Source organism: Phalacrocorax aristotelis, chromosome 9 (genome assembly GCF_949628215.1).
Source record: "Phalacrocorax aristotelis chromosome 9, bGulAri2.1, whole genome shotgun sequence".
Classification (NCBI taxonomy): Eukaryota; Metazoa; Chordata; class Aves; order Suliformes; family Phalacrocoracidae; genus Phalacrocorax; species Phalacrocorax aristotelis.
In genome coordinates, this window is record NC_134284.1 from 20,276,964 (window position 1) to 20,289,504 (window position 12,541).

At 38.7% G+C, this 12,541-nt stretch overlaps 1 protein-coding gene across 2 annotated transcripts in view; it reads right to left on the reverse strand.

The window, feature by feature from the left end:
• Positions 1-11,558, reverse strand: part of TRIP11 (thyroid hormone receptor interactor 11) — a 32,759-nt gene extending 21,201 nt beyond the window's left edge. Inside the window, exons 1-9 of one of the 2 annotated variants that reach the window (XM_075103735.1) lie at positions 11,194-11,558; positions 8,711-8,787; positions 7,496-7,606; positions 6,070-6,345; positions 5,163-5,231; positions 4,300-4,465; positions 2,282-2,644; positions 1,892-1,932; positions 968-1,171 (exon numbers count right to left, since the gene is read on the reverse strand). In XM_075103735.1, the coding sequence (XP_074959836.1) occupies positions 968-1,171; positions 1,892-1,932; positions 2,282-2,644; positions 4,300-4,465; positions 5,163-5,231; positions 6,070-6,345; positions 7,496-7,606; positions 8,711-8,787; positions 11,194-11,332 (1,446 nt within the window). In that variant the 5' untranslated portion in view covers positions 11,333-11,558. The remainder of the gene's footprint in view (positions 1-967; positions 1,172-1,891; positions 1,933-2,281; positions 2,645-4,299; positions 4,466-5,162; positions 5,232-6,069; positions 6,346-7,495; positions 7,607-8,710; positions 8,788-11,193) is intronic. The other variant, XM_075103736.1, reaches the window with a different exon arrangement.
• Between the last annotated feature and the right edge of the window lie 983 nt (positions 11,559-12,541).

Here is a 12,541-nt window from a genome sequence, read left to right on the forward strand (position 1 = left end):
GCAACTTGGCAAGTACATCACCTAGTCAATGCTGAATTAATTAAAACCAAGTTTCAAATAGGGATAGGTTTCTTTTCACTAAAAACAAGAATACCATTTTTCCCAAAAGAACCCTAACTACCTCAATCACGGAACAAGAAGAGAACTACCTCAGAACAATAACAACAACCACCACCCGTCAGAATTTGTCAGGGCAGCTGGAATGGGTATGCAGCAAAAACACCATTACTTAAAAAACAGGGAGGCACTAAATTTAAAATAACACATTACAGAAGTAAATGCATATCTGTATATTCTATTTTCAATTTTTTGTTTGAGCTTATTTTTTAAACACACTTGCTGGGACACATTTCATAGGAACACACTTTAAATGTTCAATTCCATAAAGTAAACCAATACTGCAAACACATGGCTAGCAACCGTATGTTTACAGGTCAAATATATCAGAACAGTGACAAAAAGGTATCATTCCATTTTGATTACATATAATTGTTGACCTTTTTTGCTCCACAAATGCTCCTATTGTGTAGAACTTGTAATAAAAGTAACTTAATTATTTAACATAATTAAAAATAATGAAAGGAGAAGAAAGTATTTAAAAAGTCATTCATGACAGCATGCATAACATAAGACAGAGGTCAAGATATTAGCAGGATAAAAATTGTCAAAAGTCTTGCAAGGAAAACTCAAGTAGTATTTAACAGGACTTCGGAAAATAACATCCTGTGTGGACAGCTGACATGCAATATTATTTCTTTGTTCACAACAAGTGGGTTTCCAGCACTTCAGAATTTCACATTGAGATGGTAGATCTGGAGAAACACAGATCCCAATATTGTTTTTAAGCCTCAGAGGATAACTTGTATTTCCCTGATATCTATGTTCAAAGATCAACTTAAAAGATAAAAAACACACACACAAATCTAAACGTTTTAGCAGTTCAATAATTAGTTGCAATATTTATTACCTGAGTAGCTTCTTGATTCTGCTTGTCTAGTTCTTCCAACTCTGCTATTAACGTTTCTCTTTCAGCAATACTTTCATTTAATTCATGTTCTTTCCTTTCCAAATCTTGCCTTAACTGACTTAATTCAGAATTCTGATCCTCAGTATATGCAGAAAGAATAGTCTCTTTTTTATGTTGTGCACTTGTCATTTCCTTCTCAGGTCCCTCAAGTTAAAAAAAAATATAATCTAAATATTAGACTTTATGTTGCTGAAATTTATGAACTCTTGATTTGAAATGGTTTTTCCCCATAACAATTAAAAGGAAAGCATGCATTTTTACATTAGAATCTCTAACTCTACATGAATATTAACACAGTTAAAAATTAATTGTTCTTTACAAGGACTAACTCAACCTTGCCAAAAATTAAAGGTGAAAGGTGTGTTCCAAAGAAACTGTACGTTATACTGCTTAACTTCATCTATAAGATGGAATGCAGTATTATTAGAGTACTATGAGGAAGAATAGAGATTATTTTACAACTTGTGTCAAAACTGAAATGTGACAAAGTAAAATTTTTCATTTTTAATTTCTTCTAAAGTATCAGTAGTACATTCTTCAAAAACGTACGTTACAGCAGCCTAAGTAGGAATGGGGTAGGTGGAACTCCAGTAGTTTTCTTTAACAGAGTATGCTCTTATGGGTCTTTTCCAACCTTACTGATTCTATGATTCTATGCTGTGGAGTTTCACAAGTCAAAATATATTGTTTATATCAATTCCACACGTAATCACAGAATTAACCTTGTAATCAAGGAAATAACTATAGATTATCTATGTAGGAGTGTGGATGCTCAAAAAACCCATATAGTGCCAGAACATACATTTTCCATCAGTTACTATTGTTATTAACATTTTTGTTGGCTTAATTAAGAAATTGCTTTACCTGATTTAAACTTGAAAGTCTTGCTATTTCATTTCCTGCTTCTATAAAGGAAACAAACAAAAGAAACACCCCATGATTTTACTAGCTTCCGAACAACAATAAAACATTCTCTCACATTGTCCCAACAGAACTCTGCTGCTCAGAACAGAATAGTTTCACAGTATTGTATGATGATAAGCATCAGTGCTGTGAAAGATTCAAATGCACCACCACAAAGTAGAGTGCTACTTTTACAACTGAGTCCACATTAGGAGCACTTTGGTACTACAGTATATCAGTTATGCTATATTAAAAGATTTTCCTTAAAACAAATTCTGAGCATTAAAAGTGAAAGCCTGTAAAGATGTATTAAAAATAAAAGAAAAAAAAAAAGAAAAATAATCTTTGTACCTAAGAGTGCTTGCTGTAGTCTGACAACATCATCTGGTAGGGATGTTTTTGATTGGAGCTTCTCCTCCTGTTCTTTCAGGAGAGCACCTTGTTCTGCAACAGAACTCTGAAGCATACTGAAGTCAGATTTAAGACTTTCATATTCTTGCATTATTTGGATTTTTTCTAACTTTGCCAACTCTTGCTCTTTCAGGAGAATTTTGTTTTCTTCTTTGGCAGAAGACAATTTGTGATTTAATTTTCTTATTTCATCCTCTAGGTCATTTACAACCTGCAACTCTTCTACTTTTCCTCCTAGGCTCTGGGCATTGTTTTTCTGTTCACTAATTTTAGAGTCATCCATGGCATCGGCACTCACACCATCTGAAAAGCAAAAAAGATTGTTTGCAATATTAACCAAAGCCAGCACTGCAGAACTTTTGCTTAAAAGTCTCTTCTTCCACCCCTTCTGACAGAGGGAGATAGTCTAAACCAAAGACATGATCGTCATCACAGAGAGCTTACTTAAATAGAATTAACATTTGATAACCAGCTTTTCAAATACTTACACATCCCTGGCTCGAAATAATTTTAAAAGGTAAGTGTTTCAAGACATACATTGTTCACAATTTAATTAAAATATACTTGATGCCCATCTCTCTTGGTGGGGAGATGACAGAATCTAATTTGTCAGGATTTGGAATCCCTCAATTTTCTAAGAATAATTTATCAAACCCCATCTAATTCAGCCTGATACAAAATCCCTGTTCGTGATTTAATTAAAGTTTCAAAAGTTTGCTGAATGGTTGTTATAGAGAACAATTTACTACAAATTAGTACATCATTGGCTAAATGATGAGCAGTTTTTCACCTAAAGATCTCATTTCCCAGTACTGATGTTTTTACAGATCCACCATACTATTATGACATTCATAGATCTGTACAATCCTCAATGTAGTTTCCAGGTAAGTTACAGAGTATAAAAAGGCATGATCAAAAATGTACAGAAAAAATAATTAAATGAAAGCACACTGCTTGTGTATTCATTTCAGTGTAAGCTCAAACACTTCCCCCACCCCAGTCTGTATTGTTGTCAAACAAAACCAACAAAATAAAAATACAAAATACTGTAATTTTTCAAAAGCTGTGAGCAGTATTCATTTTACAGAAAACTTGTAATGCAAAAGATATGGATTCCTGCCTCTGACTTCATTAAATTGGTCCTGCTGGCGTACGTACGTGCAGTATATACAGTACATGCAGTAAAAGACAGGCTACATCCTAATGAGCATCTGATTTCAAGAAATAAATTCCCTATCAGTACTACCTAGAAATTAAGAGTCTGTGAAAATATTTCCCTTCTTTCCAAGAAGAAGGTGGGTGTCTCTTTCCAAAAGGAGAGTATACACCCTTAAAGGTCGAGTTTTAACACATAATAAAATAGAGATTTACAGGCAAATTTTATATATTTGTGCAAAGAAGCCCCTAAAGGAAACCTAACTGACATGACAATTTTTATGGAATATGAAATACCTACAAGACAACTAAAAGCTCCTTCTGAGAACTACTGAGCTTCTCCTACAATCCAGTCATGCCACAGATTAAGGTGTGGTCCTTATGGCAATCTTTGAGCTTCTGCAAAGTGACCTAATTGGCACATAGTGCTTCTCACCAAAATTATTTTCGTGCTGAGATTTCCCTACCTTCAACTTTGTATGTCTCATCGACACCCATATTCAGTACAAGTTAAAAACCAGGAAGTGTAGAATTTAGAGCACATTTGATCTGTAAAGAAAATGACCCTCTAGACTGATACACATCAGCAGAGGAACTATCATTCTAGTGCTCAAGCCAACCACAGTGAATATAAGATACTAAGACAAGCATGTGTCTTAAACATGAAGCTGAACTAAAGTTGAAATTCAAATTCCTAAACATCATGTATTTGATATCTATTACACTGTTACATACATATTTGATGCTTTAACCAAAATTCACTGTACATTAACTAAAAAAAGAAAGCATGTGGTAATAAAGACCTTGCTGTAACCGATTCTCAAGTTCTTCAATTCTCTCTTCATATTCACTCAGCTCTTCTCGGTGTCGACGACTTATCTCTATTAGCTTTTGCCTGTGTGCATCTTGCAATACTGAAAGTTCATGTTGATGTTCATCTATTTCTTGACTTAAATTCTGTTTGAGCTCCTAAAAACCACCAATAGAGAAACAGAACGGTAAAATACAGAACAGAAGCTTAAGAAAGAAAAAAGTTTTCCCTAGTAAAATTACAGGATTTATTGAAGGATTTCTCACAGGAAAGGTCAGGTTTCTTGCCTTTTGTTGGTTTGGGCTTTTTTAAACATGTCCAGAGACATTCCTTTTAAAAATGTTTACACAAACAGTATGCTCCACACAACAGCAAAGATTAAACCAATGTAGAGAGACTGCAATTCTTCCATAGGAAGTGGATGCACTAGGACATATTTCTAGTAATTTTCAAGGATGACATGCAAATCTGTATTTTGCATCTTCAATGAAAAAAGGCAAGACATTTCTGAAAAGGGAGAAGTTATTTTGTGCGTCTAAAATTCAGTCTCATCAGTCATCAATGGCTTCTGAAAGTGATCTGCCCTCATAAATACTGATGTCATTCTTTTAAGCTTATGTATGATATTCATCAAATCATATAAATACCCTTTCTCAGAATAACTGACTGATTTTCAATACAGCACAGCAACATTTCAGTCAGCAGTACAATTACATGCCCACATGCATTTTTATAAAGAAAATAAGCGCTAGCGTTGTAAATATTTTAACTACATTCACAAGTCATGTGGCTCTGTGCAAAACCACCAAGAATAAAGCATAAGAGAAGACTAGTTTGTCACAGTTGTCATCTTACCTTAACAATATTTTGCAGTTTGCATATTTCACTTTGTTCAGCATCGTTTGTCCCCTGCACTTTGGAAGACTGAGAAAAAAAAAAAAAATCACATAACCATGTGAAAATTGTGATAAATACGTGTATTTTTCATGCAAGTGCCTCCCCTATTGACACTCAGAAGTAGATAACAACAAAGCTAACATGAAGTAAAATTCAAATCTACAGTAATTTTGATCAAAGAAAGAAATTTTAATGGAAACACTTCAATTTTCTGTGTTTTTTTTTATTATTACATGCAAATGTGTAAAAGTTTGGGGTGATGGGTTTTACTGCACCAAGTAAGATAACAGGGTGGCTTAATATTACTTTAATATTTCCACATGGGAAAAGTATACCTCTGAAATCAGGCTATAGCTTGAAAAATGATGACTCAGATCAACAACAGCTTGGAAGTGTATATCCTTTCTTGTCTCAGCAGACCATGATCAAGGACTGAGAGAAGAGTAAGTAAAAATAGTATGCAAGTATCCAGCTATCACTTTGAACAGTATTGTGCAGTCCATAAATAATCAATATCACAGCCAGGAAGAAGAAAAGTATTTTTTTGGCAGGCTGCACAAAAATGAAACCCTGAAGTAGTCTTTTAGGTGAATGTTTAGGAAACCCTTTTCCTAACTTGACAAATCATGCATAAAAGCATCATGAAAAAGCATTTGAAGTTAGTCACTGAATGTGTCTCCTAGTCACGCCACAACAAGAAAAATGACCAAGAGATCACTAGGTTTCAGCTTTTTCATCAAATCATGCTGCTTCTAGAAATTGTACAACATGAACTTTCAAAAGACCCACTCCAGAAACACCAAATGCAATGAAAACAGTAATTTGGAGGAGAAAGGGGAAGGTAAGATAGAGGGGAACCACTCACCAGGGCAATTTGCTTCCAGTGGTCAACCTCAGATTCAAGCCTAGAAACTTCATTGGACAACCTGTTTATTTCTTGTTGTGACCAGATTATATCTCCAAAATCCATGTCATCTCCTTCAAAACCTGAGGAGTGTCTAACCACTGGAACATAGGAAGCTGATGTAGAGGTTGGTGGCAAAACACCAGCTCCCAACTGCGCTGACTGAGCAGCCGCCTGTACTTTCCGCAGTTGCTCCTGTAGTGCATTCTGTCTAGCTTTTAGATGGCTGATTTCCACCTGAATATACAGAATACATTGTTTCAACAAGAAGAATATCAAAATACACTCTACTTTACCCCTTGTGGCCTTATGAAATGTGAACCAACCAAACAACTGCCCCCCATTACAAATTACTGGTCACTTGAACTAAAAAGAAAAGAAAAGAAAAAAAAGCCCAAACACACTCCTAATGGAGAAATGCAGTATTAGCTGATGTTTTACCAAGTATCTCACACGAGGACACATATTACAAGTTTTAATAGTTTTCAGTTAAGTAAAACTTCAGTAAAATTGTTTATTGATTTTTTCAGCAGCCAAGGTACCTAAGTACTACAGCAAGATTCAGGCTAACAGGTTGTACAAAAAACTTAAATATTTCAGATATGAAAATTAAGCCATATACGATGCTCCCCCAGTTATTTATATTACATTTGATTTCTTTTAGACTTAACTTCTCAATGTATTCAAAATTTACTTTTTTACAGGGAACTGAATTTAGTTGCATGAAATTTTCACATAACTCTCTTATTGTATTTAATAAGTAGAATTCTATACATCTCAAAATGCTGCTTCCTCAGTTGCCACATGCATTTACAAACAAAGCAGAAATAAAACTCTTTTTGTGTAATTCTAGGCATACTGGTGACTTTCTTCATTTAAAAGGCCATGAAATCTTACGTTACACAACAGGTTCTAAAGCTGATGTTTCCATCACAAAGAGACACTTCTCAAGTTATGAAAGCTAGTTCTGTTCCCTTTAATTATATACATTAAGATAAATAATTATGACATCTACAGACAATATAACTGCTTCAAATGAGAACTGGCTCCTGTTGCCTTCCTTAAAGATAACTGAATCAGAAATACAGAGCAGTTTAAGTGTCCTTTCTCACAGTGATTCCAGAAACACCAGAAATTCTGATATACGCATGACATGCCCAGAGAGTTTTCTCTTGTCTGAACTATCTCCTGGCAGCTCTGCTTATGTTATGTGATTCAATGAAATCTATGTCTTAGCCTCTCAGTGTCTACATTGATAAACCAAGAAACCATAACTGTGACTAATACTTCCACTGAAAGAGCACAGACACTATAACAAAGAGATTACACAGCATAATACGTAAGTTTTTTGAACATACTTACTCAAATATTTTACTCTGTATCCTACCTCTTTCTGTTGAAGCTGATTTCGGTACTCTATAGATAACTGCTTTATTTGAAGCTCTGCTGCTTCGTGCTTTTCTTCTAAATCACTACAAACTTTTTTCAGCCTCTCGTTCTAGCAAAATTGAGAAATTGACATTGGTAAATTTGGAACAGTTCTTACAGAATTAGAAAAGCTTAAGTCTGCTGAACAGTAAAGAAATCAATTAAATTGTACAGATTTCTCATGTTATTTCACTCAAAGCACACACTAACAGTAACTTCCAAGTGTGGGCCCAAAATCAAGTTCATGTCCAAGCTTTCTCTTTTTGTATGGCATGAACTGTAGCTCGCTTTCAGAAAAAGGTTTGTGGTGACCAGAGCTAAATGCCAAGAAAAATCCAGGGCTGAATTACATCTTAGCATGGTCCACAGGTGGAATTTAACAGCAGCCACAGAGTACAAGTTGGAGCTAATATCCATCCAGTATTCTCTCTCTGACATTGGCCAATAGCAGAAACCAAAAGCCTAGAAAAAGGACAAGCAGGAACAGTTACTCCCCCAAAATGCTATCTTAACTTCTCAAAGCTCTTGAGGGCTGAAGACATACATGGAAGCTGTTGGTTTCCAGCTATAAATGAAGTTGCAAGACCAAGAAGTCCTTTGTAAAAGTACACAAAGTCACTTTCCACAGGGGAACACGGGATTTGTAAGCAGTTTCGGAAGAGCACGAGCATCCGCAGCTATGTCAAAATGACCGTACAGTAGGGCAACACAGACAAGACGACTGCATCATGGAACACACACGCTCTATACTTTGAAGCTTGCTGCAAAAGGCATGCTGTCCAGCATAACTGGGCATTCTAGTTCTGCTTTAATTTGCGGTCATATGCAAAACGCTATAAACCAATTTTAACTCTTTACTAGGTAAAATTTGTGAAAACTTTTCAGAGCCAAGTCTATTGCTGCAGTCCAAGTCCACATGATAGGTTGGACCAGTCGCAGGATGCAGCAGTTAGCAGAAGATGAAAACTTGTGCCACGTGCATACTCCAGTAAACAAATGTGACCCCCTAACTGCGATGCCGGTTTGTCACCAAAAAACAAGAGCCACATCCTAACACCACTGTCACCCTTGTTTCTAGAGCTACCCAGGACGAGCAACTTCAGTGCAACATTTCACCTTGACAAGAAACAAATGTTATTTATTGCTTTTAAAGTAGTGTTCCAAAATTTCTTACTTCAAGCTTTTGTGTGGCATTAATACTTTCTATTTCTCTGAGTCTTGAATTGGACACATGGAGTTCTGTTGCTGCATCTGAAAGAAAGTGAAAATTTTCATTTTTATTAAACTACTTTTAATCTGTTAAGTAGACATCAGTTAAGACCACAGTTATTAATAGGTGTTTTACTTTAGACTGCTTCAATATTCATTCCTAGGTAAATATCAAAAGCTGCTTTTATCAGAACACTGTCAGAATTATTTTTCAGACCAGAGAGTCTTTCTGAACCTAACTTAACTCTCTCCCATCTAGGCTTTAAGTAACATCACAAAACTAACAGAAAAGTATGTATTTAAGCTTTAAAATAAGGGAAATTAGAAGTTTTTACTTGACTATTTCATGTCACTGAATCTGTTTTTCATTTAGGACTTTGCCCCTGACATGACAGTTGTGGGTTTCTCAGTAATCTCATGTGAAGTTTCAAAACAAGAATTAGTTCCATTACACATACAGAGCAGTGGCAATATTTGGCTAAAAAAAAAAAACCAAACCAACCACACAACAAAAAATCCCAAACAAAAAACCCACACAAAAACACACACACACCCCCCAACAAAACCCACAAAACACCAACCCTGCCCCCCACATAAAGGCACAAAAACTCCTTAAGTGCCGCTTTAACTTACAAAGGTGACACAATCTACCATACCAGTTTATCTAATACAAAAAGCACATAATCCTGTCCCTGGGTACTCTTTCCTTTAATGATCAACCTTCCTGAAATAGGCTATGTTTACTCCTCCCATGTTCCACTTTTAATGGATAGAAATACTACATTTCCTTTTATTAATGAGAAATCATCCTGAATTGACTATAAAGCAACCTTAACAATTTTTCAAAATAGGAAATAAATATAATTTTCAAGTAAACACTGTATTTCATCTTTTCATATGTGCTGTTTAAAACTGATGCAGCTCAAGAGCTGCAGAGGCAACCATCTACCCATGAAAACTGCTAAACTGAAGACATTAACATCTATAACCCACAAACACTATCTTCAGATGGCAGTCAACGCAGTGAATGTAAGGGATAATATTAAAAATCAGGAAACTAAAGAAAGGAATGTAAGGAACTTCTTGAAAAGCATTCTTTAGGCCACATACTATTTAAAGGACTTTATGGAAGAGTACTTAGGTGCCACTACATTTTTACACCTTCAAGGTCCCCATAAAAATGTACTACTCTGAAATCTTTAGGAAACAGAAGCTGTTCACAGCAGGATCTAGCAGTCAGGTACACCTGGAAGTAACTGCTGAACATCGGCACATCTCTCTTGCACAAACAGGTAAATCAGAATCTCAATTTATCTTTTCAAAAAGCAAAACACACTAGATGACCACACAGTTTAGCACTGTAAAAGAAGTCTCCAGACTAAACTAATATGGATTTTGGAATATGAAACAATTTTAAGCAAGTCTTTCAGAAAAGTGAAAAAAAGATAACTTTGCAGTTTGCAGAAACATTTAAGATGAGTATTCAGAAGTCTTAGTTGTTCTTTGTGGTTGCTATTCTTAACACTCTTCTCAGAATGCTCATTTTCTTCAAGAAGTTCTAGTTTCAAGATGGTAAACAATGTTAGTGGTATTAACCTATTGATACTTATTACCATATTATACGATTGTTTTACTAGAAATTATTCAAAAACTTGTAACAAAAAGGCATTATTAAAAATGTAAAGACTATAGTCTAGAAAAAAATTACTATTATTTTATTGAAAATCTTACTCTGATGTCTCATCTTTTTTGTTTCAACTGTTTTAAATATAAAACATCCTAACTTCTCATCCCTATAAAACAAGGGCCACACTCTCCTACGTGGCTGTAGGAGAACAGTAGAACCTGACAGGTTTCTCTGGGCCCAGCTGAAATATAAGTAGCAAAACCAACCGAAACACTGGACCTTTGCCTGTGTGACACGTCACACTTAGATCACACCAGTGCCAAGAAAACTCCATACTTCCACTACTCTGCAGTTTTATGAAACCACTCTAAAAGCAGCTAATCAAACGGGGTTTTAGACAACCAAAGCAAACAGCATGGAAGAGCGTTGTTTGTGTGCTTTCGTTACTGATCAACACAGCGCTTCACGCCATTCAGAAACTTCCGAATAAACCTAGGACGGGTTTGCCTCCGCTGTTAACAGCCTCCGAATATGACTGTTTATTCTCCAGATCCCGAGGTCACAGGGGCGCGATAAAAACGAAGCCAGAGCCGACAGCTCCCCCGCAGGGCAGCAAGCCGCGGCCCAGCTCGCTGGCCGCCGGCCGGCAGGTGCGGGCAGGGTAGGCCCCGCCGCCGCCGCCGCCCCCCGAGGAAGCCGGCGGCCGGGGGAAGGGCCCCCTCACCAAACCCGGCCTCTCCCAGGTCTGCGCGCCGAGCAGAGGCAGCCCCGGGGGCCCTGGCCCACCTTACCGCCCGGCCCGCCGCCCCGGCCCCCCTTACCGCCCACTTCCTCCGCGCCCTCCAGCAGGATGTCCTTGGTGAAGCTGGAGATCTGGCCGGTGAGCGAGGACAGGCTGCCGCCCACCTGCCCCAGGGACTGGCCCAGCCCCGAGCCCAGCCCACCCAACCACGACGCCATCGTGGCCGCCCGGAGGGCCCCGGGCCTGGCTCGGCCCCGCGCCGGGCGGCCCCGCAGCTGGCAGCCGCCGCCTCCTCCTCCCCCCCGCTAGGGAGGGCCCAGGCTCCCGCCGCGGGCTCAGCACACCGGTCTCGGCGACCCCTCCGCCAGCGCCGCGCGCATCCCCCGGCCGAGCCCGGCTCAGCCGCTCCTCCCGGCGGCTCCAGCCCCTGCCACCTCGGCGGTCGCCATGACACCCCCTTCCCCAAACACCACCGACAGCACCCGCAGCCGGCTGGCGCGCCCCCGCCGCGGCTGTGACGTGTGGGCGGCAGCGGAGGATGCCGGGATAGTGGTGGAGCGGCGGGGGGGAGTCCGGAGCGGGCGGGCGGGTGATGACGCCCTGTCATTAACGCGAACTCGAGCATTATGACATAGGCATACTCGGGCCATGCGTCATTAGCAAAACATAGCGTGCAACTGCTGCAAGAAGAGACATTGCATATGTGAATGTGTGTTTTTACAAACTAGGCACGTTCCCGAAGCACTAGGCCGCTTCTGCTTTGGCTGCAGATGCGGTGGTGCGTGGCTGGATTTCCAGCCACAACCCCGATGCTGCGCCAGTTCCGAGCTGTTTTTGGTTTTGATCAAATGAGGTACTTAAAATTATTGGGGACTACAAGGGTACTGCACTATTACAGCAGTATTAAAACATGAACAATACTGACAAATCGCTGATACTGGAAATAAAATAGCAGCTAGCACATTGCTAGTTTCAAATTAACTGCATAAAAAGATTAAAGCACCAGATCAATGGTAAAATGAAGTTGAGAAGAAAGAGCATTTCACAGGAGAAATCTTAATATTTCTAGAGAGGAGCTGAGAATGCAGCAGGCAGAAGACACACGCTCTGGACTTGGAAGCTGTCAGACATCGCAGCTATGCAGAAATCAGCCTATTGCTTCCCAAACAACCATCCAGGGCCTTGCGAAGGGCTCAAGGCTGCCCTGCAGCACTGCCCGGCCTTCTGGGCTTTGCTGCCCACTGTCACTCAGAGGCAGCTGAGGTTGGGCATAGGATGTAGTCCAGGAGTTCAGAAGTTAAAAGTAACTGAAATAGCTGCCAGGTTCAACTGTTTTCTAATAAAGATTGCTCTGCCTTTTCTTCAGTGAAGAATTTTATGACCAGGTTTATACATTACCAAATTTTACGTGTAATAGTGTATTTACC